Below are 21,525 nucleotides of genomic sequence, written 5' to 3' on the forward strand. Positions count from 1 at the left end.
AAAAAAAAAAACACAGAAACCATTTGAAAAAAGTTTCATTCGAAAACCTCAAACCATGAAGATTCTATGAAAATTCAAAGAACCTATTGCAATAAAACGGCAATTTCGTACTTTAACCCCTAATATTATGCCGCAATACGAGCCACAAAACCAACGCTGGAGCACTTCCTACAGTTTACTCTTACTTACTGAATTTTTCTATCTATTATCGGTCCTTCAAAGGTTAACAATGTGAACATTGGCTTATTGAATGTGTGCTCATTAGGTACGAAGCATGATGAATTGGTAGCGGCGATGCTTGAGTGCAATGTTGACATTATGGCAATTAATGAGACGTGGCTGCGGGAGGGGGAGGAAGGCCGTGCGCCGGTTGTACCTAACTATAGACTACGTCATGTGCCGAGGCCGACGGGCGTGCGCGCGCGCGGTGGCGGTGTTGGCTTCTATCTAAGAAACGGACTTCGTGCCCGTGCCTGCGCGCACCCAGTAGCGTCGCCGGTAGAGCAGATGTGGTTGAGTCTGTCATTCGTTGGTGTACGTTTTATTGTGGGTACGGCGTATCGACCGCCATGGCTTGATCTCGATATTTTTATTGATGCGCTTACTGATTCAATCGCTAGTTTTGGAAACTATGATTATATATTATTGCTTGGTGACTTTAATGTCGATATGTTATTAAAAAACCTTAATTCGTCCAAAATTACAAATTTCTTGCATGCCTTGTCCCTTCAGCAGTTTGTGAAAATGGCTACCAATTTCACATCACACAGTGGCACTTTAATAGACTGTATATGTAGCAGTGCAATGGTGCAAAATGTCAAAGTTAATTATATACCTACACTTAGCAGTCATGCGTTAGTTACAGGTGAACTTAGTGTTCGGAAACCCAAACCTGCTCCTATGTGGATCACTTTTAGGCCATTGAAATCCATTGACCGGAATTCCTTTGACCTGGCTCTTGCATCAATTTATTGGCAGTCTATGGTAGCAGCGTCAGATGTTGATCAGAAGGTTGAGTCTTTTCGGGTGGCGGTTTTGTGGCTGTTTGATTATTTTGCACCATACAAACGTGTGCACCGAAGGGTACATAATTATCCATGGGTAACATACACTGTACGAGAGATGATGAAACTACGCAATGAAGCTCACGATAGGTGCAGGATGACACGACTAGAGTCGCATAAAAAATATTATAAGGAGCTCAAGTACAGCGTAAATGTAGCTATACATAATGAAAAAAAAAGCATATTTTAAACACAATATTAATCGTTATTCGACCAGCTCTCGAGCACTTTGGACTAACTTGAAACGGACAATCAAAGTAACAGGGAAAGCCGAGGAATGCGAGCTCCGACTGAACCTGCGTGATCCTGAAATTATAAACTCTCATTTTCTTAATGTGCCTGGTAATGTAGATGTACCGGCTTCTCTGTTACAACATTATAACACTCATCGATATGGCGGGGCTACTTTTGAGCTGCGAACTGTTGAAGAGAGTTTCATTCCAAAATTATTAACTCCTTAAGGTCCAATGCGGTGGGGAATGATGATATATCCGTTGACATGCTTTTGCTCACCCCACCCTCATCATTGACAGCAATTACTAAGAGAATTAATAATTCTATTATTACTGGCGTTTATCCATCAGCTTGGAAGATGGCTATAGTTAGACCTATGCCCAAGAAGACAAATATTACCGATATGAGGGACCTGCGTCCGATCAGTGTCCTTCCGTGCCTCTCGAAGATACTAGAGAGAGAGTTGTTTGTGCACAGCTCACGGAGTACATTGAGCGCAATAAAATATTACCAGTGCACCAGTCCGGTTTTCGTAAATCTTGGAGCACGGCGACAGCTCTGCAGGATATTGTGAATAATGTTCTTTGCGCCCAAGATAGAGGTGAAGGTAACCATTATGGTATCTAAGTATCCCGCTTTTACTGTCTAAATTGACTTACTAAGGTTTCTCATCTGCTACAGTAGGTTGGTTTGCTAGTTACCTCTACGGCCGCACCCAGAGTGTCCATCTGAGCAATGGTAACGGTACAAGTGCCAGTTCTAGGCCTGCAAGTGTTGTACGAGGAGTACTGCAGGGGTCTGTGTTGGGTCCGGTCCTCTATATATTGTACGCGGCGGACATGATAAAAGTAATCAAACACTGCTCCTATCACCTGTACGCCGATGACACGCAATTGTACCTCTCCTTTAAACCTAATGATATATGTTCTGCTGTATCCAAGATAAATGAGGACATGGGGCGGTTGGCTGAATGGTCTGGAAAGCATAGTTTAGAAGACTAAATATATAATTCTCGGTTCTAAACATCAAGTTGCGAAAATATCCGCGGATGATCCCGAACTTGTAATAAATAATGTCCAGGTAGAACGTGTGACTGTGCCTCGAAACCTTGGGGTGTTGATGGATGAGAGGCTACTCTTTGACCAACATATATCTGAAATGGTACAGAGATGTTATTATAGGCTAAAAATTTTGTACCGCATCCGTCAGTACCTTAATCAGGAATTGCGCATCAGTTTGTGCGACTCTTTGGTGTCATCCATTCTCGGATATGCAGATGTTGTATACGGTCCCCGTCTGCTAGCTAGAACCGAGCGTTTAGTTCAGAGAGTGCAGAACTCGTGCGCAAGGTTTTGTTTTGACATTCCTAAACGTGCCCTATGTCACGCCTTATATTATAGGATCTAATAGCCTGAAAATGTCTCTCCGCCGAGAACAACATCTGGCTTTACTATTATTCGGTGTTATCAGGACGGGTCAACCGGAGTACCTGGCAGAAAAGTTGTCTTGGCGTGACCATGGGAGATATGGTGCTCGTTCGACGGGTTGGGTATTGCAGATCCCTCCGCACCGCACTTCTGCTTTTCGTGGGAGTTTTAGATACGCGGCCTCGAAGTGCTGGAATAACTTGCCGCCGCCTATGAGGGAAGTAAAGTCTGTCTTTTCTTTTAAAAGCAAAATAAAACAACTATTAACATCATACCAGGCCGAGTTGTCCGTGGGCGGCCGGGTTGTTCCAGCATTTTCGAGGTAAAAGGTTCGCTGATAGGGTATAAGCTCTGTAATTTCATATCATTTAAATATAAGTATTATGTCATTTTCGCTAATATATCTTATTTATATTTATATATATTTATTTGCATATTATATGATAGTAATAGTAAAAAGAAAGCACTAATATTTCTAATTTTTTTTTTTATTCTTTTCTTTTTAATGAATTTCTGGCGTCGAGCTCTACGGGCTTACTGAAAATCAGCACTGTGGTAAAGCTACTGCAGCATATGCTGAGATAAGTCCCGTGTTGGCATGACGCTACAACACAGGCCATACTACTGTCTACTGTGCATCATTGTTTTAGTTTTACTTGTAATTATAAGTCATATACCTACTTATTTGTATGTAAACTGTTTTAGTGTGGTTTTGTGTTGTTGTATTCGTGCCAATAAAAGTATGTCTATGTCTATGTCTAGTATGTCTAATTAATACAATATATAATAGAGCAATTCTGGAATACGACCCTACGGGTCTACTCAATGCTCAAGTCTGGACTTGAGTATGATTTGAATCATTAGAAATCATACTCAAGGCCTTGCCATTAGGGTCGTATTTCCAGTGTTTGAAATCATACTCAAGTCCTGACTTGAGCATTGAGTAGAGTTCTGGAATACGACCCTGATAATTATAGATATCACTCCGGTTACGTACTAATTAGTTATTCGTTTCTTTTAAATATGATTTTATTTCCAGACTTAGAAAGGCCGCTATTATAATTTGAAAAACCTAATTAATTTATTTTATTGAAACTTATAATTACGACATTTGAAGACGCTAACGAATTCTTTTAACTATGGTTATGTCATTGTTCTTTAGTATTATTATATTATATCAGGATTATTAATTATGATACAATAAGAATAATAATATTATGTTAATATTTTTAAGTGTTATGATTTGCATCAATGCAAAAATGTTCATTTTGTTAATACAATTATGGGAGTTGGTTATTATCGTATTTAGGTAAACAAGCAAATCCTTTATGTTATTATAGTAACGAGATCTTTTTTGTTTTTTTATTTGTTATGCTATTTTTTAATTGATAAACAACAGAAAATGTGGACTAAATTATTTATTATTATATTTCTGCATAAATATTTCATGTTAAATAATGATTAGAAGATATTATAATATGTTTGATTCTTTTGGTTTTGTTTTATGTATAAAAAATAAATAAAGATCCGTTTTATCCGTAATATCCGGATTTAACAAATATTGATATTCGATTTATCCGGATCCAGCAAATGGGTGGATAATGCAAACTCTAGTCAAATCCTTGGCAGGCGTGTTTACTTCAGGAGACTCGTCGAGCTTTGTTGATGCTGTAGTCGAGGTCTTGCGTTTGGGTATGGAGTATTACATACCATACTCTGATGTACACAATGATCCCTAAGCTCGTCTATGGTTTTACGCTGACTGTAGTTGTGCTGAAGCGCAAAAAACAGTCCGCGTACCAAGCTTGGGTAGATGCTCGACTACGCAAAGCTCCGAGTACTCGGAATCTGAAGAAAGCTTTTAATAAGGCCGCTAAGAAGTGCAAACGCGTGTTACGTAGTGCCAAGTTCCACCTCGTGTGTCGCATAGCTTGCCTTGCCAAGCTTGCCTCTTATCCAGCAGGTAGCAAATCATTTTGGTCCCTGGCCAAAGCGGTCGAATCTAACTTTTGTCGCCCATCTGTGCCACGTCTGCTGAGGCCGGATGACACGCTGGCCCATACTGCTGAAGACAAGGAAGATCTTTTTGCCTCACTCTTTGCAGAGAGTTCGCGTCTAGATGCCGCAGGGAGCTTACCACCTACCTTGCCTCAGACTGGCTGCGCTATGGCGTCAGTGCGCAAACGCCAAAAAGAGACACTTAGAACTCTGCGGAATCTAGACATGAATAAAGCTAGCAACCTGTGCCGAAAAAGGGAAGCAGAGCTAACCATGTCAACTATAGACCTATCTCAGTCACTACCATACTCTGCAAGACTATGAAACGTGTACATAACAACCGTCTCCTGTCGTACCTTGAAGACAACGATTTCGACGATGACGATCAACTAGGGAACCTTCTTGTGGATGCCTGTAACATGGCACGCCAGTCTTCTAAGTAAGCTTCCTTCTTATAGGCTTCCTATTGACCTTTGTAATTGTTTCTCGAATTTCTTGAGCGAACGTTCGATTCGAGTGGTCTTAGAAGGCTACTCTTCCGAACATATGGCGATAGATCCTCAGGGTTCCGTATTGTCTGCAACTCTCTTCCTGTTCATATCAATGATATGTTAATTCCAGGTACCTGTGCGTATACTGATGACAGCACAGTTGTAGATAGGTACTTGACCAATCCAAGGGTCATTGGAGAGGAAATCCAGTCTTGTCGAGAGTTCATGGGTAGTCGTTTGGTTTTAACACTCAAGGCAGTCTCCGATTGGGGCGTAGTCAATCTTGTCAAATTTAACGCTACCAAAACGCAGCCGTGTCTGTTCTACACAAAACGGAGTCCCTTTGAGCCGACTCCGACTTTTCGTGATATATCCATACTGATAGCCGACTGTATCCAGCTACTCGGAATGGATCTGTCGTCCAATTTGAACTTCGGCAGATACATTAAATCCATGGCCAAAACCTTTAATGATCAAAGTGTAGGTACTACAAAAAAAATCTATGATTGTACACAATAAGACTTTGATATTATTAAAAATGTCCAACGTTAAGCGATTTAGGTAAATACGGACTCTAAGGTCACTTATTTAAATTGCAAATGTAAGTACTATATAGCAATGTGTATATTTAAATTGCAAATATAAGTACTGCATAGCAATGTAATGTACAGGGTGGAACAGAACGACTGACAAAGCCGACAGTATCACGTTAAGAACCCTACATACATGAGTTTTATTTACTTTAAATGTAAAATCAGAGCAGTTCAAAATGTTCGTCCAGATGTAAACTTTCCTTGTTGCAACAACCCTAAGCGAGTGAATAGCGTTAGTACAGCTATCGCCCCAAAGGCGGCGTTTGTGTCATTGGCACTCGCGAGAGAAATAGAAAGTGAGAGAGAACTGCTTACCTTACATTGAACTTCCCTTAAATTAAAAGGATGTTCGATTTGTCCACGTCCCCTTTACTCTTGCAGACATTCCATACACATTCCTGGGTATGCCGGTCACAAACTGATGTGGTTCTCCACAAAAACACTGTGTACACTAATATACTTGACTTGCTTAACACAAACACTACTTAATAACGGCACTATTCCAATAAGTTGCGGTCACAAATCAAGAAGAATAATAAGTAAACGTTGTTTAGTATTGTAAACACGAGAAAAACATGAAACATGAGATCACGAGTTACTATACAGCCAGGCATTTTGAACTAACTCATGAATGAAAAAGCAGTGCTGCCAACTAGACTAAAGCAAATATCACTAAACAGAAGGTTAATATTGAAGATTCGCTTTTGATGTCAAAATGTAACATAAAGGGACAAAGTCGCGTCACAGTCAACCGTGACCATAGTTCCATTTCCTATGTGTAAAAATCTAACTCGATTGGGCATAATTTTTTTTAAGAATCAATATAAGTAGTTATTTTTCAAGGAAACAAATATATTAACGCAAAATAAATAACAAATATAAAAGTGTCCATGACTCTGGTCAGTCTCGGTAGCGCTTTTCAGAAACGAAATAAAAAGACAATGTTATTACCAGTGCGACCGTCTTACTACGTCCTTCAAAGTGAGGTGTTCATTAAATTGAGTCACAGCATCCTTGAAGAAAAAATTTAAGATTCAAGGATTAGGAAGGAGGCACTGACTACTTACTACTTATTTTCTCAAATTCGTATCTTAAAGCACAAAGTTACTGAAATGGAAAAAATGGATTGTCTATACAAATTTTGCAGGCTGATTTCACATCACTTTTCCTTCATATTTACGAGTACACACTAGCTTTTACCTATTCTTAAAGTAGTGCATCCCAATTTACACCCTTGATAAGATATTTAAAATATATAGAAAGTTTTGCGATCTCCTGAATAATCACACTTTACTTTAGATACGAGTTTAAAAAGTAAGGCATTCAACTTCACTATACCAGACCCAAACAAAGTAATAATGGACCGTTTTGTGACAGTCTGTATCAGTTTTCATTTATTTACTAAAAAAATTAACATTATATAATAAGGTATATACTTTATTATAATATACTTGATTAAATGATGCAACTAACACCAATTATTGAAATTTAATTTTATTATCAAATGTCAACAGTGTTAAGCGGACTAACTATTAAAATCCACTAATGACGAGTTTGCCAATCATGCTTTTTTGTTCAATAATTTGATGCGCCTCTCTTAAGTTTTTTGCATTAAATGGAGATAGCGTTTTTGTGAGTGTATGTTTTACTCTGCCATCAGCGAGCATTTTAGAAATGTCTTGCAATATTTCGTGTACTCTGAACTTGTCTTCTGTATCGTATTTAATCCTTGGTGACATCATTTCAGAAACTAAAGTTATGCTCTTGTCCTTTAATAATTTCAAATCCATTAACTCACTGCTATCTGCTAATAAACAGATTTTGCCTTGGGGTTTAATAACTTCCATTATTGTTTTCCAGTATGGAAACGGATCTTATTTCACTAAAATATAGTCTACTCCTTTTCCGTACCCATGTGCGCCCAATTGCGGTATTAAATCTTTTTTATGAACGAGAACAATGTCAACTCCATATTTACGACTAAATGCTATGCTATCAGGACGAGACGCTGTACCGATTACTTTTAAACCCAAATTCTTCGCCATCTGTGATGAAACGGAACCCACTCCTCCGCCACTGTTTATAATCAGCAATGATTTGCCCTTGTCTTTTTCAGATAGAAGCAGACGATCGTATAAAGATTCATAAGCTGTAAAACTTGTCAAAGGCATTGCCGCTGCTTGCTCAAACGTAAGATTCTTAGGTTTTCTTCTAACAACGATTTCACTGAGAGCTACGTATTGGGCGTTCGACCCATCTCTCGAAAAATCACCAGTAAAGAATACTTCATCACCGATGTTGAATAATTTTCCATTAGATCCTTTATCAACAATGATACCGGCACCGTCAAAACCTAAAATTCGTAGTTTACCTTCAATTGTTGATTTTAGTATTTTTGGTGCTCGTAGCTTTGTGTCAATAGGATTAACAGATGTCGCTTTAACTTCAACCAAAACATCGTTATCACGCAGACTTGGTAAATTAAATTCAAGGTCGATAAGGCTATTTGCGTCTGATAAAGGTAAATATTTGTAGAATCCAACAGCTCTCATAATTTGCGGCAAATTCTTAGGAACCATTGCTATTGATCACTTACCTCGCGGTTTGTGTAATAAGTTAACAACTAATTTCGCGCAACGCAACTTTGATTTTGTAATTGTTTCGAAACCAAAGCAAGGCAGTTTCGATGTTGCCACTTTTTACTTTTTTATAATAGTGGCTTTTTTACTTACTGGTACGTATATGCATGTACATACATACTGAGTACTTTAGCTTTGTAATTATGACAAACAATTATATATGGTGCGCGTCACTCATTGACCTACAATGGCGTCACTACCACAAACTATTACGTCTTTTTTGGCATTCAATAAATGTTTCAAAAAAAGGCGCGAATTTGAAGTGAAAAGACGGCAAAAGTTTTTATATGGAAAATTTTCAATTATGATTCTGTTGAGCTCCTGATTTTCTTAATTAATTGTTATCTTTTTAAGCTGATGGCTTTTTAGCCAATGGTCAATAAATAAACTTTTGAGCTCGTTGTAATTGTAGCATTTACCGATTGTTATACGGATCTAAGCAATGATATGACAACATTATGGAACAGTTTCTGAAAGAAGAGTCAACATTTAAAAGGCAAATGTTATGGAAGCATACAAGAAAAAATAGCTACTAAGCCGTATTCAAAATTCAGCGTCTTTTATAAGCAAATGAAATAAGTGATATAAGAGAAAACAGGATTAATGATTCCCGAAGACTTACAAAGCAACCCAGTTCTTTTTGCCATTCTACATTAAAAACACGACAGAAAAAAATTATTGAGCATCCCGAAAACTAAATTATAGGACTTGCCTCGAAAGACTAGATCTAAATCAAAAGTCGTAATAAAAAAAATACTTGTTTCACAAAATGGCGGGAATTTCAAGTGAAAGGACCTTATGATGAAAATAAAGGAAAGGACGCTAAAAGTTTTCAAATTTAAAATTTTTAGATAATATTTTAAGATATGTTGAGCTCATTGCACTTATACCATTTACGACTCATACGGATTTATGCAAGGATATGAGAACATTATGGAAAAGTTTCTGGAAGAAGGATCATAGAAGAAACATACCTACAAGAAGAAGTAGGTACAGGATCAAGAACACGTCAAGCTTGACACGTAAGACTTAAACCTAACTCTATGCCGCTTACGATAAGAACGGTCCAAAGTACAAAGTACCTACTATGCCGTATTCAAAATTCAACGTCTTTCATTAGCAAGTGAACTAAGTGACTCCCGCCGCTTAAAATATTATTTAAAAAACCCAAAGTTCTTTTGCTATTCTACATATACATAGTATACAATAGAAACAAGCGAAAACATAATATATATATTTTCCCTATATATATATATATATATATATATACATATATATATATATATATATATTTTATATATATGTATATATATTTTGTGGTTCTACACCTCAAGGGAAAATATTTAATGAGAATCCTATAATTAAACATGACATGGCTTAAAAGACTTGTAGCCAAGCCACAACTTTTAATAATAAAAAAATCAGTGTTGCCAGGTCTTCTGTTTTTCCAGTAGATCTACTGTTTTTGGACGACATCTGCTGTTCTACTGCTTTTTAGCGAAAATTTACTGTTTTAAAAAATTTTCAGTTTTTTCACTTTTCACAACTATTCTTGTCGGCTTTTTAGATTTTGTGCATTGTCTTTTCTATTTACGACGTCGTACTTTATGTTTTTAGAATGAAAGTGTAGAGCACATGAAATAAAAATATTTTGTAAACTGTAGTACCTACTTATTGAATAAAATAGGTACTTTATGCACTCTACGAAATTATGTTTTTTAGCTGGTCCATAAATGTATCTACTAAAAATCTTTTACGTGCATGCATTTAGCATTAACGTGATCTCAACTCTGAACATATATTGAGCATTTGTCGGAGTTTTTGCAAAACTTTACAATGTGGTCAAATCATAGAACATCGTCCTTACATTTTTTTTTTTGGTATTTCGGCATATTTGCCAATCACAGGTTCATAGGTCTAGAAAATGCGGGGAAATAACATAATATTAGTATCCAAATACAATTTTTGTTGTGAGATACCAACATCCTAAGATAACAATGATATTTAGGTGACAATATTTGAACAAAATCTATTAAAAGAGTTTCAAACACCGTAAGTTCAGCATCTACTGTTTTTGTTCCTGAATCTACTGTTTTTTCTGTGCAATATCTTCCGATTTTTTTCAAATTTAACCTGGCAACACTGGATTTATACAATTTCCATGGCAGCAATAAATTAAAAAAAAAATCAATATCACAAATTATTTTCTATTTTACAAAATAACTATTTTAGTTTATATGAGGAATATTAATGAGTAAAGAATATTAAATAATTAGAATCCCAAAGATGGCCCAATGCTTAGACCCGACGACCTCAAAAGGGAACTACAAAACGTTGGAAGAAGACCCTGAATATTTGCTCCAGCTGATAAATAAATACGTAAGAGTCCTTGTACTCAAGAATATTTGCTTTAATGGATTCGTACATTCTATAGATCCAATAACGTACAGGTAATACGTAAATGTTTTTTAATATGGATACTTGTGAGAGAGTAAACAAAATATTCTAACACTTTTGTTTATTGTATAAACATAATTAAAACTCATAGCAAATGTAATAGTTAACTACTGTATATTCTTTGTACTTTAACACAGTGTATTTAGAAGCTATTGTGTTGAAGATTCTATGATTTGACGAGGTAAGAATACAAATTCTTAAACAAGTAAGAATTTATATTCTTACCTCGTCAAATTACCTTTTTTAATTAGTGTATGTGGGAGCAGGTGGCTTAAATAAGCACATCCCATATTATACTAAAAGAGAGCCATTATGATACTAACTGACAGGACAATCGCTTGCCTCAATCAAAGGAGAACAAAACAATACTATTGCTTTTGGCTGTGAGTTGTTATTAGTGGTAATCACTATAAATCAGTTGCAAGTTGCAGTGATGATGTACTGTACAGTCTCTGAATAAAGCCACCTTCTTACCCAAGTTGCCCATTGCTGGGCTCATAATACTCACTGTCAGGGTAATCGCTTGCCTCAACCAAAGGAGAACAAAACAATACTATTTGTCTTACCTGTGAGTTGTAATTAGTGGTAATTACAATAGATCAGTTGCAAGCCGCAATTATGGTGTAGTGTACAGTTTTTTAATAAAGCCACCATAATAATAGCATAAGTGGCTAAACACTTCAATTTTTTTTTCTAGGAGTTCTACTGAGAGACTTCTTAATCATGTAAACGAGCTGTTCAGTAGTATAATATCTACATTTAATTGTTCCAGCATCATCCTGTCGGTTCCACAAGAAGATACATTCCAAACAACTCTCATACCAGGCCATGCTATTGTAGATGTCATAGAAATTCCAGTAGAAACGCAGGTGCCATCACGAAGAATCTCCAGTTGTGAAAAGCAAGACGATGAAAAATCCAGAAAGAATAAACTAATATCTTGGTTCAAAAAGAATCTTCTTCCAGTCTCAGTGGAAGCAGATAACATTGTCGTTGCAACAGCAAAAGTGTTACCACCTTATAATGTTTTAGATATTTACGCAGAAAACCCAACTATAGCTCGACAGATAAGAAAAATTATGTCTATGATGCCAGAAAATTTTGCACCTACATGACTGTGCATTTTTTCCAAGTCATTTTAATGTAAATTACTGTCATAGAATGATATTCTATGCAAGTCTTTTTTGATTTTCATAGACATATATTTGCACTTGGAACCTAAAATTTATTTCATTAGTGTTGAGTCTTGGAACAATTTTTGAAAAATTAATATTTTATTTATTCATACGACGAGGCTATAACGAAACTGGTTCGTTCTGTGGTTTAGTTGGCATAGCATAGCACCATTGAGTATATAACCAGAAATAGAGACGAAATGTTATTTAATTTGTTTGAAAACTATTCTGCCATATCATTACAGTGACAACTGCGCTCCGATTGGCTAGCCCGAGTTCGAAACAATTGACGGGTGTCGTCAATTGTTTCACTTCAAATCGACCAGTTAACTTGAGCTTTGCTATAATGAACGAAAATTGCAAAACTACATATTTAATATTTAATTACCGATGAAATGTGTTTCTGTTTGTTTTGTAATGAGATGTTTTGCTGTTTTTCCCACACTACCGAATAGAACAGCATGGCATTGTTAGAAATATTATCTTTATTACAATAAAACAGAATATTTTTTGGAATATATGGAGACATACACACAGGTCAGTAGTTGGCCTGTCTATATTCCAGTGCAAATGTAGTTGATATTTATAAGAGCTGTATCGCTAATGTGTTACCAGGAATATATGGCCCTTATTTCGTCTCTATTTCTGGTTATATACTAGATGCATCGAAGCACGGTTGGAAGATGCTGGTTTGAATCCAGCCAGATTGAAGGAAACTTTTGTAGTGTTCAATCTTTGTATTAATCATTATAAGAAACTAGTGGAGTAATTTTCCAAAAAATAATTTAATAGCATAGTGAATCATCGTGACATTCAATAAAAACTTAAAAATTACATTAAATATTAATTTTCCTATATTTTTCAGCATTTGATAGTTGACACCAGTCAACAGTTAAACATTCTGAACGAAAACGATGGAGCCATTATAATTTTTTTTTATAACCATGATTCTTTTTTTTTTCTGGTAAAAAGACTGGACATTTTAACTTGTTTGGCTTTAACGTACAATTTTATAATTCACTCTATATAAAACTTCAAAAGATATATATATATATCTAAAAACATAGCACATGATAAGAGCCTATGAATATTTTCTTTTCTAATTTTTCAGAAGTTTTTCCAGAAAATTACCCAACAGTAATTTTGATACAAAATAATTGATCTATGTTCATTTTGGAAACCTAACGCGTTTGTAACTTTGTTAGTTACGGTTGTTAGTAATGTTTGTGATGAAATGTGTGGAAAAAGGAATGGTAGTCTTCTCTTTAATTTTGTGATAAGCTCTTGTTGCTTATAGAGGAGATTCTGCAAACTGGAACTATATTAAAAAGCAGACTCGTCTTTCTGGTTTTATTGTTGCTATGCGAGGAACAAAGGAGTGTTGTACATACATTTGCTTTAGATTGTAGGTAGTTCTATAATGTTACTACGAATAAATGCATTGATTAAAAAAATATTCTTGAATTGTTGTTTTTTGTTTTTTAATTGTGAACAATGCGTATTGTGATATCCGCAATTCGATTTTTAATAAAATATAAGTAAAGAACATCATTACAAACTTGCAGGTTTACCGACTAAATGGCGACTTTTTATCTGACTTGTCAAATTTCAACTACTCTACCATGGCCACGCTTCAAATCACCGTATTTTTATTTCTTCTAAAAAATTTCGTTAATTTCATATTCCAAGGTCGCACGAATTAGGAAAACTAACCTAAGTTGTGCTTGTAACTATTATAATTTATTATTCACACAGTTTAGTGAACAACCCACGACAATCTTATTTACTTATTCCTATAATCTCGGTACAGTACAGAGTATTAAAAAAGTCGACCTCAAAAGTTCAAGACCGTAGAGTTACACCTATTTGCAAAGTTTTATTTTAATCGGTTAGTTTGCACCAGGTAGGTATACTCTTTCCAAGAAAAAAAAATCAAAATCGGTTCACTTTAGTTATCGCGTAACATACAATACAGTCGAATGGAGAACGTCTCCTTCTTTTGAAGTCGTTTAAAAATGTATGTAAGAGATGGAACGTTCAAGAAAAATACATATTTTTCAAGAAAAGTTTGAGAAAAATACATAGTTGTACATATTAATTATAGTAATTCGAGATAATGTTACGACTATTTTTAGTACTACTTACAACTACAATTTAATTTGTATTTACGTACATTTCAAATGTAGGTATTCGCGTTTGAAATGCAGATTAAATTAACATTATTCAGTTTCTGAAGTATTGTGTCGCATCGAAGGTAATCTACTGCGCGGTGACAGTCATATCTACTTAGATACCTAATGCAGAGACCGTTGGTTACCGATGTCTCTGTTTTGTGGCGAGGTCATTATATTGTAAAGATAAAACGGTGTACAATTGCCATGTGTATGAGGAACGCTATCGTTGTTTCTTACTTCATGATAACGCAGTGTTAATTGTAAATGAATTACTGGTGTACATTTGATGTAGTTCGATATGAAGTGTGTTGGCGGAAACGGGAAGGAATGAAGTGTTCGTCAAAGAATTTGAAGATTAAGAATTTACAGCTGATATGACTGGGCAATCAAATAGAAAAGTACAATATTTAGCTGGAATATGTGGCAAGTAAAAAATTCAATGTTTTGGCTGATGATTTAATTTTAGATAGGTACGTATTACCTATTACGTACGTACCTATACCAGTGGGATCGGCAAAGTTCGACTTCCTCCATTCGCATAAATATCAAAATGGTGATTTCTTAAGCGTCCAACAGTACACATGGACAATGAATTAGGCCACATTTTTATTATGCATAAACCAAAGAAATATTGCACTGAATATAAAAAGCTACAACGAACATTAAATTTGTGACAAGCGGGTACTTTTATTAACATGGTGACACTCTTGATATCTATTAAGTTTTGCTTTTGGACATCCTCCTTGGTTCCGATTTTAAATTTTGCATAATAAAATAACAATTCAATTCAGCGTCCTTGGGATTCGTGTTCACGGGAGCAGTGTTATCATGGGGATCACCAGCGATTCCAAAGTTCAAAAGCGGAGAAGCAAATTTAGATATCACAGATGTAAGTAAAGCTTAGACGTTATTTGATATTAAGGGGAGAGTATCTCGTGATACTTCTGTGTTTATCGAAATTTGAGCTCGAAACATAGACGAAACTACATTTACTTACCTATGTACGTACTTACCAGTTTTGTAATTTAAATATCATAAATACCCTACTTCATTTATGTACCTAACTTATAATTTATTAAGCAAAACATTTTATTTTTTCAATATACATATATGTACTAAACGTTTCTTTTTGGAAAAGTAAAGCTCTCAAAATGCTGTTATAATGTAATAAATAAATAATAATAAATAACGCACACACTCAACATATCCCCGTACTAGGGAAACCATGTGTGGCGTGTGCCATGGACACATAGACAACCACAAATTACACCCAAACTCACGAGAGAAATAAATGTAGGCCATACAAATATTTCTCCCGGCCCGGGAATCGAACTTGGGTCCTCTGCGTGGCAGTCCGGCATGGTAACCGTTCGGCCACGGAGGCAGCTGTTAGAGTTTTGTATACGTATATTTTATTTTGTAGACCTCGGTGGCTTAACGGTTTACACTGTGGGCGCTGGAATTCCCGGTCGTTAGGACTAATTTGGGAAATGAACTTTTTTAAATTGGTTCTGGTCTGAGTGTTCTAGGAAGTGCCCCAGAGTGAATTCCGTTGCTCTGGTAAGTACCTACGCATAGTATACAGAGAATTCCCATGTTTGATACAAGGCAATTGGTGTAGTTGCCTGGCACATTATTATTATTACATTATCGTGCAGGCACAGAGTTCCTGGGCGGTGTCTCTCCTGTCAATGGGGTCCATTCCCGGCTGCTACTTTGGTCAGGTATTGAGTGAGCGCGTCGGCCGACGGCGGACTATTTTCAGTTCCGCTATTCCTGGACTCATAGGTGCGGTACGTTCTTTGGACGTCGTTACCCAACTTAAGTTAGATATAAATCCTTAATCGAAAAAGCAATACCTACCTACACTTACGAGTATGTAAAAATTCCAAAAAGATATAACTCGATGTCTAAACATTCAGAACTTAGGATGATATAACGGACACACTCATAGCCCCGCACTAGGGTAACCACAAGTTACAACATGTAGGCCATACAAATATTTCTTACGGCTCAGGAATCGAACCCGGGGCCTCTGTGTGGCAGAGCATGATAACCGTACGGCCACAGAGGCAATTAAGGTACCTCACTGCTATTATTTTTAAACCTGAAACTTCTTTACGTTATTCCTACTATTAAAATTCTGAAATTTTGTTAAAAAAAAATCTAAAATCTGCATATTTTCCACACCTACATATATAACCCGTTTCAACTGTGCTTTATTTTCTATTGGGTCTAAAAATTGTGTGACTAATCAACTTGTAGAACAGGAGTTGTTTATGTTAATATTAGCAATTTCGAACTATATAGATATCTACTCTGTTAATGTACATAAACAATATAATTCTTATTTATTTAGTCACTGTATTTGCTTTCTTAGGTCACAGTATATTATGTCAATTTCATTTAAATGTAAGTAACTTGTGGATAGGTATTCTATAAATTTGGAACTTGATTCAATTCGAGTTCTTAGGTTTTCACGATTGTTACACATAGGAAATGAAACTACTGGTAACGGTTGCCGTGACCATGGGAATTGTATACACACCGAAACGCTTGTTTGTTTAAAAAAACAAATATACGCGATTTAAATCCGGAAAAATAGTTTCACTTCATTCAATTCCTTTGTACTCTCAAATGATATTATATTCTTTCCTTTCTTGGTTTTATACCAACTTTCACAGATATACATATTCTTACTTAATTATAAAATTGTAATGTTAAATTATACTATTTAGAGTGAATATGTACGTATCTTTTTACGTGTACTCACTAGTGCATAAGCCACTACTTACTTATAAAGGGAAAATTAATCATTGAGGTGGTCATTTAATTTACATAGACTAATAATTCAAACATGCCATTAGAATAACGAACCTAAAAATCTCTATAAGCGCTTAATTTTTACCTTAATAAGGTTCATGTGTAGCCCTTAAAAGAACTTTACAGGGTCAAGAAGAGCACGTCAATTTTAACACTTCGATTTAAAATCCACTTTATGCTCAATTTATATTGCGGCGGAACGGAATGGAAGCGAATTTTTGTAACGATATTGTACATAGCATAATGACTTTATAGTCAATTGTGTAACGCACAAACTAGATACGAGCGAAAATCTTCCGAGGAATGCGTGAGCATTCTAGAGCAAGCGCGAGACCCTATAGTTAATTATGCTATATACAATATCGTTACAAAAATGTGTTTCCATTCCGTTCCGCCGCAATATAAATTGAGCCTTACGGTATTTGAGTTGGAAAAGGTCCAAAGTAGCAATGATGTGCTCTTGTCTGTACCATCTTGAACGTAACATACGTGAAAGTAGTAATAAAATGATTGAAAAGAAGTACGATAACTGTTTATTGACATTGCAAATTCGTCGTTTTATATATGTCTTATATAACTACTCGTATTCATCTGATACAATTTTCAGGTCATAGTTCTTTTCACAAAGACACCTGAGCTAATATACGCAGCCCGATTGTTGATGGGAGTTACTACTGGAATAACTGCCGTGGTAAGTGACATTCCATCATGTTAGGACTAGGAGGATGACAATGTTTCCACAATTGGATCGCTGAGTCTTATTTATTACCTTCAGATAAGATTTACGCACTCCAACACCCGCTCCAAAAAAAAGTAAGCGAAACCCCTCTCAACAGTGGAGAAAACCACCACAATTTACCGGACGTCCTAGTTTCGAAGTATCTTAAGTAACAAACTTTATGTAGCATATCTATTATCAGTATTTTGCCACACAGACTTCGATTACAACAAAATCTAAACGATTGCAGGTAACAATGATTTATATAACAGAAATAGCAGATAAGGAAATCAGAGGGGCTCTGGGTATGCTTGTCCAGGTCATGAACAATTCAGGAAGTCTAATCATGTATGGAGTTGGACCTTTCGTCTCCTACACAGTGCTGAACTCTATAGTTCTAACTATACCTGTAGTCTACGTGTTGGCTTGTACCTGGATACCTGAGTCACCGTATTATCATTTGAAAGACGGGAGAGTCGCTGCGGCGCGGAAGGAGTTCATGGTTATAAAGGGCAGGAAGGATGAGACGGTGACTATATATTTCAAGTATTACTCTAAATGGAATAAATAGATTCGGTCATTTCAGGGCAAAAGAGTTCCTGAAGTTTTCGGAAGATTTTGTTCAACTTCTGTAATTGGTAGAGCAATTTAAAGAGAGGAAAAACTTTAAAGTAGATCATTTCAATTTCCAAAATATTTCATTATTTTAGTGGGTAGACAATGAATTGGATGTAATAAGAGCACATGTCCGTGAAAGTATGGAGAATAAAACCACAATGAAAGAACTTTTTACGAACATGAGATACAGGAAGGCTGTTTACATTGTGGCAGGTAATTGAAACTTATCTTCCTAAAAAATCTTTAGTTTTTTAGATACACGGAATATGAATATATAAACAGTGATTCACACGGATCTGTTTGGCAGATTTTCTATTGGCTTATGTGTTCTCGACAATTGTTGATGCCGTATAAGGTCAAATGCACACTTACATTCGTATAAAAAAAAGAAAAAAAGTTAGATGTGCATGTTCCATCGTCGACCTCATTGTCACTTTCCATCAGGTGAGATGGAGGTCAAATGCGCACTTACATTTGTATAAAAAAAAAGAGAAAAAAAATAATAATTCTGCCTTTCTCTTTCCATTCCTTTTCGGGGTAGGTACTAGTGTAGGCTGGGGTTCGACCCCCATGTTGTGAATACTTCAAGGATTCGCACGAAGCTTTCACATTTATATGGCGAACGGCATTGGAGTGGAATGCCCTGTCTGCAAGTTTATTCCCTGAACGCTATAACTTGGGCCTTTTGAAGGCGAGAGTAGACATTACGTGTGCATGTTCCATCGTCGACCTCATTGTCACTTTCCATCACATGACAGAGAGGTCGACTGCGCAGTTGTTTTTCAAAAATAAAATATTTTTTTATCCATTCATAGTCTCCGCCGATGTCGGAGCTTCGTCAATGTAGAACAACTGAATCAAAATAGGTAAATCTGATTAATTATGTTGTTTGTAGGTCTCAAGATCCTTCAATACATGACCGGCAGTTCTGCTATACAATCATACTTGGAGATGATATTCCGACAGAGCAGTTCGATATCTGGTCCGCATGTTAGTATTGTCTACGGGTTCGTACAATTGGCAGCTGGTAAGTTTATAGCTTAGATGATAGTTTATAGGGAAATTTTAAACAGACGTTCGATGTTTAACAATAATAAAACCAGTACCTCAGGACCTATATACATACAGTGCTTCTATTTTCTCAATGTCTCTCGGCAAACTTCGTGTTTTGGGTGCGGGTTTCATTCAGTCGCAGTTTGCCTTTGGTACAGACCGGACGCTTTCAGTCGACTTGGAGGTATTATAGAGTTACCATTACATTTTTTATTTGTTATACAAAGGGAAGAAAATCAATAGTCACAGGTACTACAGATAATTTATAGCGTCCACTTGTATTTTTTACAAGAAGCCGATACGTTCCTGAAAGACAACAATGGTTATTTACAAAAAGTCCAAAAACGTGTTTCTGTAGCTTGTGTCAATCGGAACAGTAAAGAATATTTCAAAAGAATAAAAAAGATAAATTAGTTCCATTTCTGTCACCTGAAAAGGTACGAAAGAACAATTCATAATTGTTAATTATGCATTTGTTCATTAAAAACCGGATAAATATTCATTTTTAGTTATACAAAACACGCACACTTTATATTTTTGTTAACTTGCTTATTATAGACATAGAGTAAATGTTGTTAAAAATATGGAAACAGTTTTACAGCTCTATATAGTTCACGCGGAAATCAAAACAACTATAAAGTACGTTGTTCAAAATTCTAATTATTATAGATTCTAAATTTAATAATTAATGGACATGGAAATTAATATTCGTGTGCATTCGGAAATACGATGATTGCCGAACGACATTGAGAAAATAGAAGCAAGCACTGTAGTTTTATTTGTCCCAACCTTGGCCGCTCATGGTGCCGATGGCCTACATGATAATGACTTGATGAAGAATTGTAGCAAAGCTACATTGTGCTCTACTTTATTTAGTTGGTTATCTAGTTGCGCGAGTTTATGTCATCCGTGAATTTACCATATTTACAAATATTCCATTCCAACTTGTTGTGAACTATCAATAGACGACCTTTAAGTCCCGATAGTATCAATTTGTCTATTGGTTGCAGCTCTATTTGAAACTGTACGATAGAACTGAAATTGATTTTGAGTTTTGTGAATTTCCATAAATATTCAAGCAAAAAAAAAAGTTGTTAGTAACAATTTTCGAGAATTTGAATGTATTCACTAATACGATATGCTGTATAAATCAGTTGGCGCAATCGACAAGATCGTATTGTTATGTAATCCGCTACATCGCAAACAGTATTGGACCTATTATTATTTGGTTTTACAGGTATAGGAGCCACATTTTTAGCAGGCTGGTTCGGTCGACGCATTCTAATGCTAATATCAAGTCTCGGAGTAGCACTCTCCTTAACAGCTGTTGGATTATACTTCTTTCTCCAAGATTTTAACAAAATATCAGCCGAAAGTTTAGCGTTAATTTCTGCCTTACCTCTCATAGGCATTCTTGGTTTTAATATTTTATATGCTGTAGGAATAGGAAACTTACCTTATGTGATGCAAGCCGAATTATTCCCAATAAATGTAAAAACTGTAGCATCGAGTAGTGCTACAATGTTTGCGTGTGTATTGAGTTTTGCGGTCGCAAAATGTTATCAAAGTATTAAAGATAATTTTGGGCACCATACAGTATTTTGGTCTTTTGCTAGTATAGCTTATTTGGGAGTTTTCTTCGTTTACTTTTTAGTACCAGAAACTAAAGGCAAGACCTTGGAAGAAGTACAAGATAAAGTGCAAGAAAAGGAGGAAGAACAAGCATTACGTGATAAGGCTGTGAAAGATTTAGAATAATTAATGTACAGGAAATCTCTTAAAAGAGATAAGGAGTATAAGTTCTATTGCTTGTCACAGGTTAAGGTAGACTATAGTAGTAGAAAGTAATAAGTTTCAAAGTGCCAATTTGGCTATGTTATGTACACAATTTTCGGTACAGAATGTTAAAAGATAGTACTTACCTGTATCGTTGGGTGTGGCTTCAATAGAACATGTTTATAGTAGTAATGTAAAATCAGTATATATATATATATATATATATATACATATACATTGGTGGTCGTATAATTAGAAACACTACAAACGGTCCTTGACATTATG

At 35.8% G+C, this 21,525-nt stretch overlaps 3 protein-coding genes across 4 annotated transcripts; 2 read left to right on the plus strand and 1 right to left on the minus strand.

Moving 5' to 3' along the window:
* Positions 1-7,339: 7,339 nt before the first annotated feature.
* On the minus strand, positions 7,340-8,386 carry LOC113228627 (zinc-type alcohol dehydrogenase-like protein SERP1785). The gene is given in 1 exon segment (XM_026461981.1): positions 7,340-8,386. A coding segment is annotated over 1 exon segment (1,047 nt).
* Positions 8,387-10,727: 2,341 nt separating this feature from the next.
* LOC113228572 lies at positions 10,728-12,248 on the plus strand. Its single transcript, XM_026461923.1, has 2 exons — positions 10,728-10,896; positions 11,676-12,248. The coding sequence occupies exons 1-2, from the start codon at positions 10,733-10,735 to the stop codon at positions 12,016-12,018; spliced, it is 507 nt and encodes a 168-aa protein (XP_026317708.1). The 5' UTR covers positions 10,728-10,732; the 3' UTR covers positions 12,019-12,248.
* A 3,446-nt stretch (positions 12,249-15,694) lies between these two features.
* Positions 15,695-21,324, plus strand: LOC113228526 (facilitated trehalose transporter Tret1-like). 2 transcript variants are annotated; one of them, XM_026461867.1, is made up of 6 exons: positions 15,695-16,045; positions 17,683-17,766; positions 18,044-18,322; positions 18,504-18,624; positions 19,307-19,438; positions 20,702-21,324. In XM_026461867.1, exons 1-6 carry the CDS (start codon positions 15,944-15,946, stop codon positions 21,220-21,222), a joined length of 1,239 nt encoding a protein of 412 aa, XP_026317652.1. In that variant the 5' UTR covers positions 15,695-15,943; the 3' UTR covers positions 21,223-21,324. The 2 variants fall into 2 exon arrangements, with proteins under 2 accessions (XP_026317652.1, XP_026317653.1); XM_026461868.1 differs by having other exon boundaries at positions 15,948-16,040.
* The last annotated feature ends 201 nt before the right edge of the window (positions 21,325-21,525 follow it).

The sequence above is a fragment of the Hyposmocoma kahamanoa genome, unplaced genomic scaffold (assembly GCF_003589595.1).
Source record: "Hyposmocoma kahamanoa isolate Upper Pololo Valley unplaced genomic scaffold, ASM358959v1 232, whole genome shotgun sequence".
NCBI classification, from domain to species: domain Eukaryota; kingdom Metazoa; phylum Arthropoda; class Insecta; order Lepidoptera; family Cosmopterigidae; genus Hyposmocoma; species Hyposmocoma kahamanoa.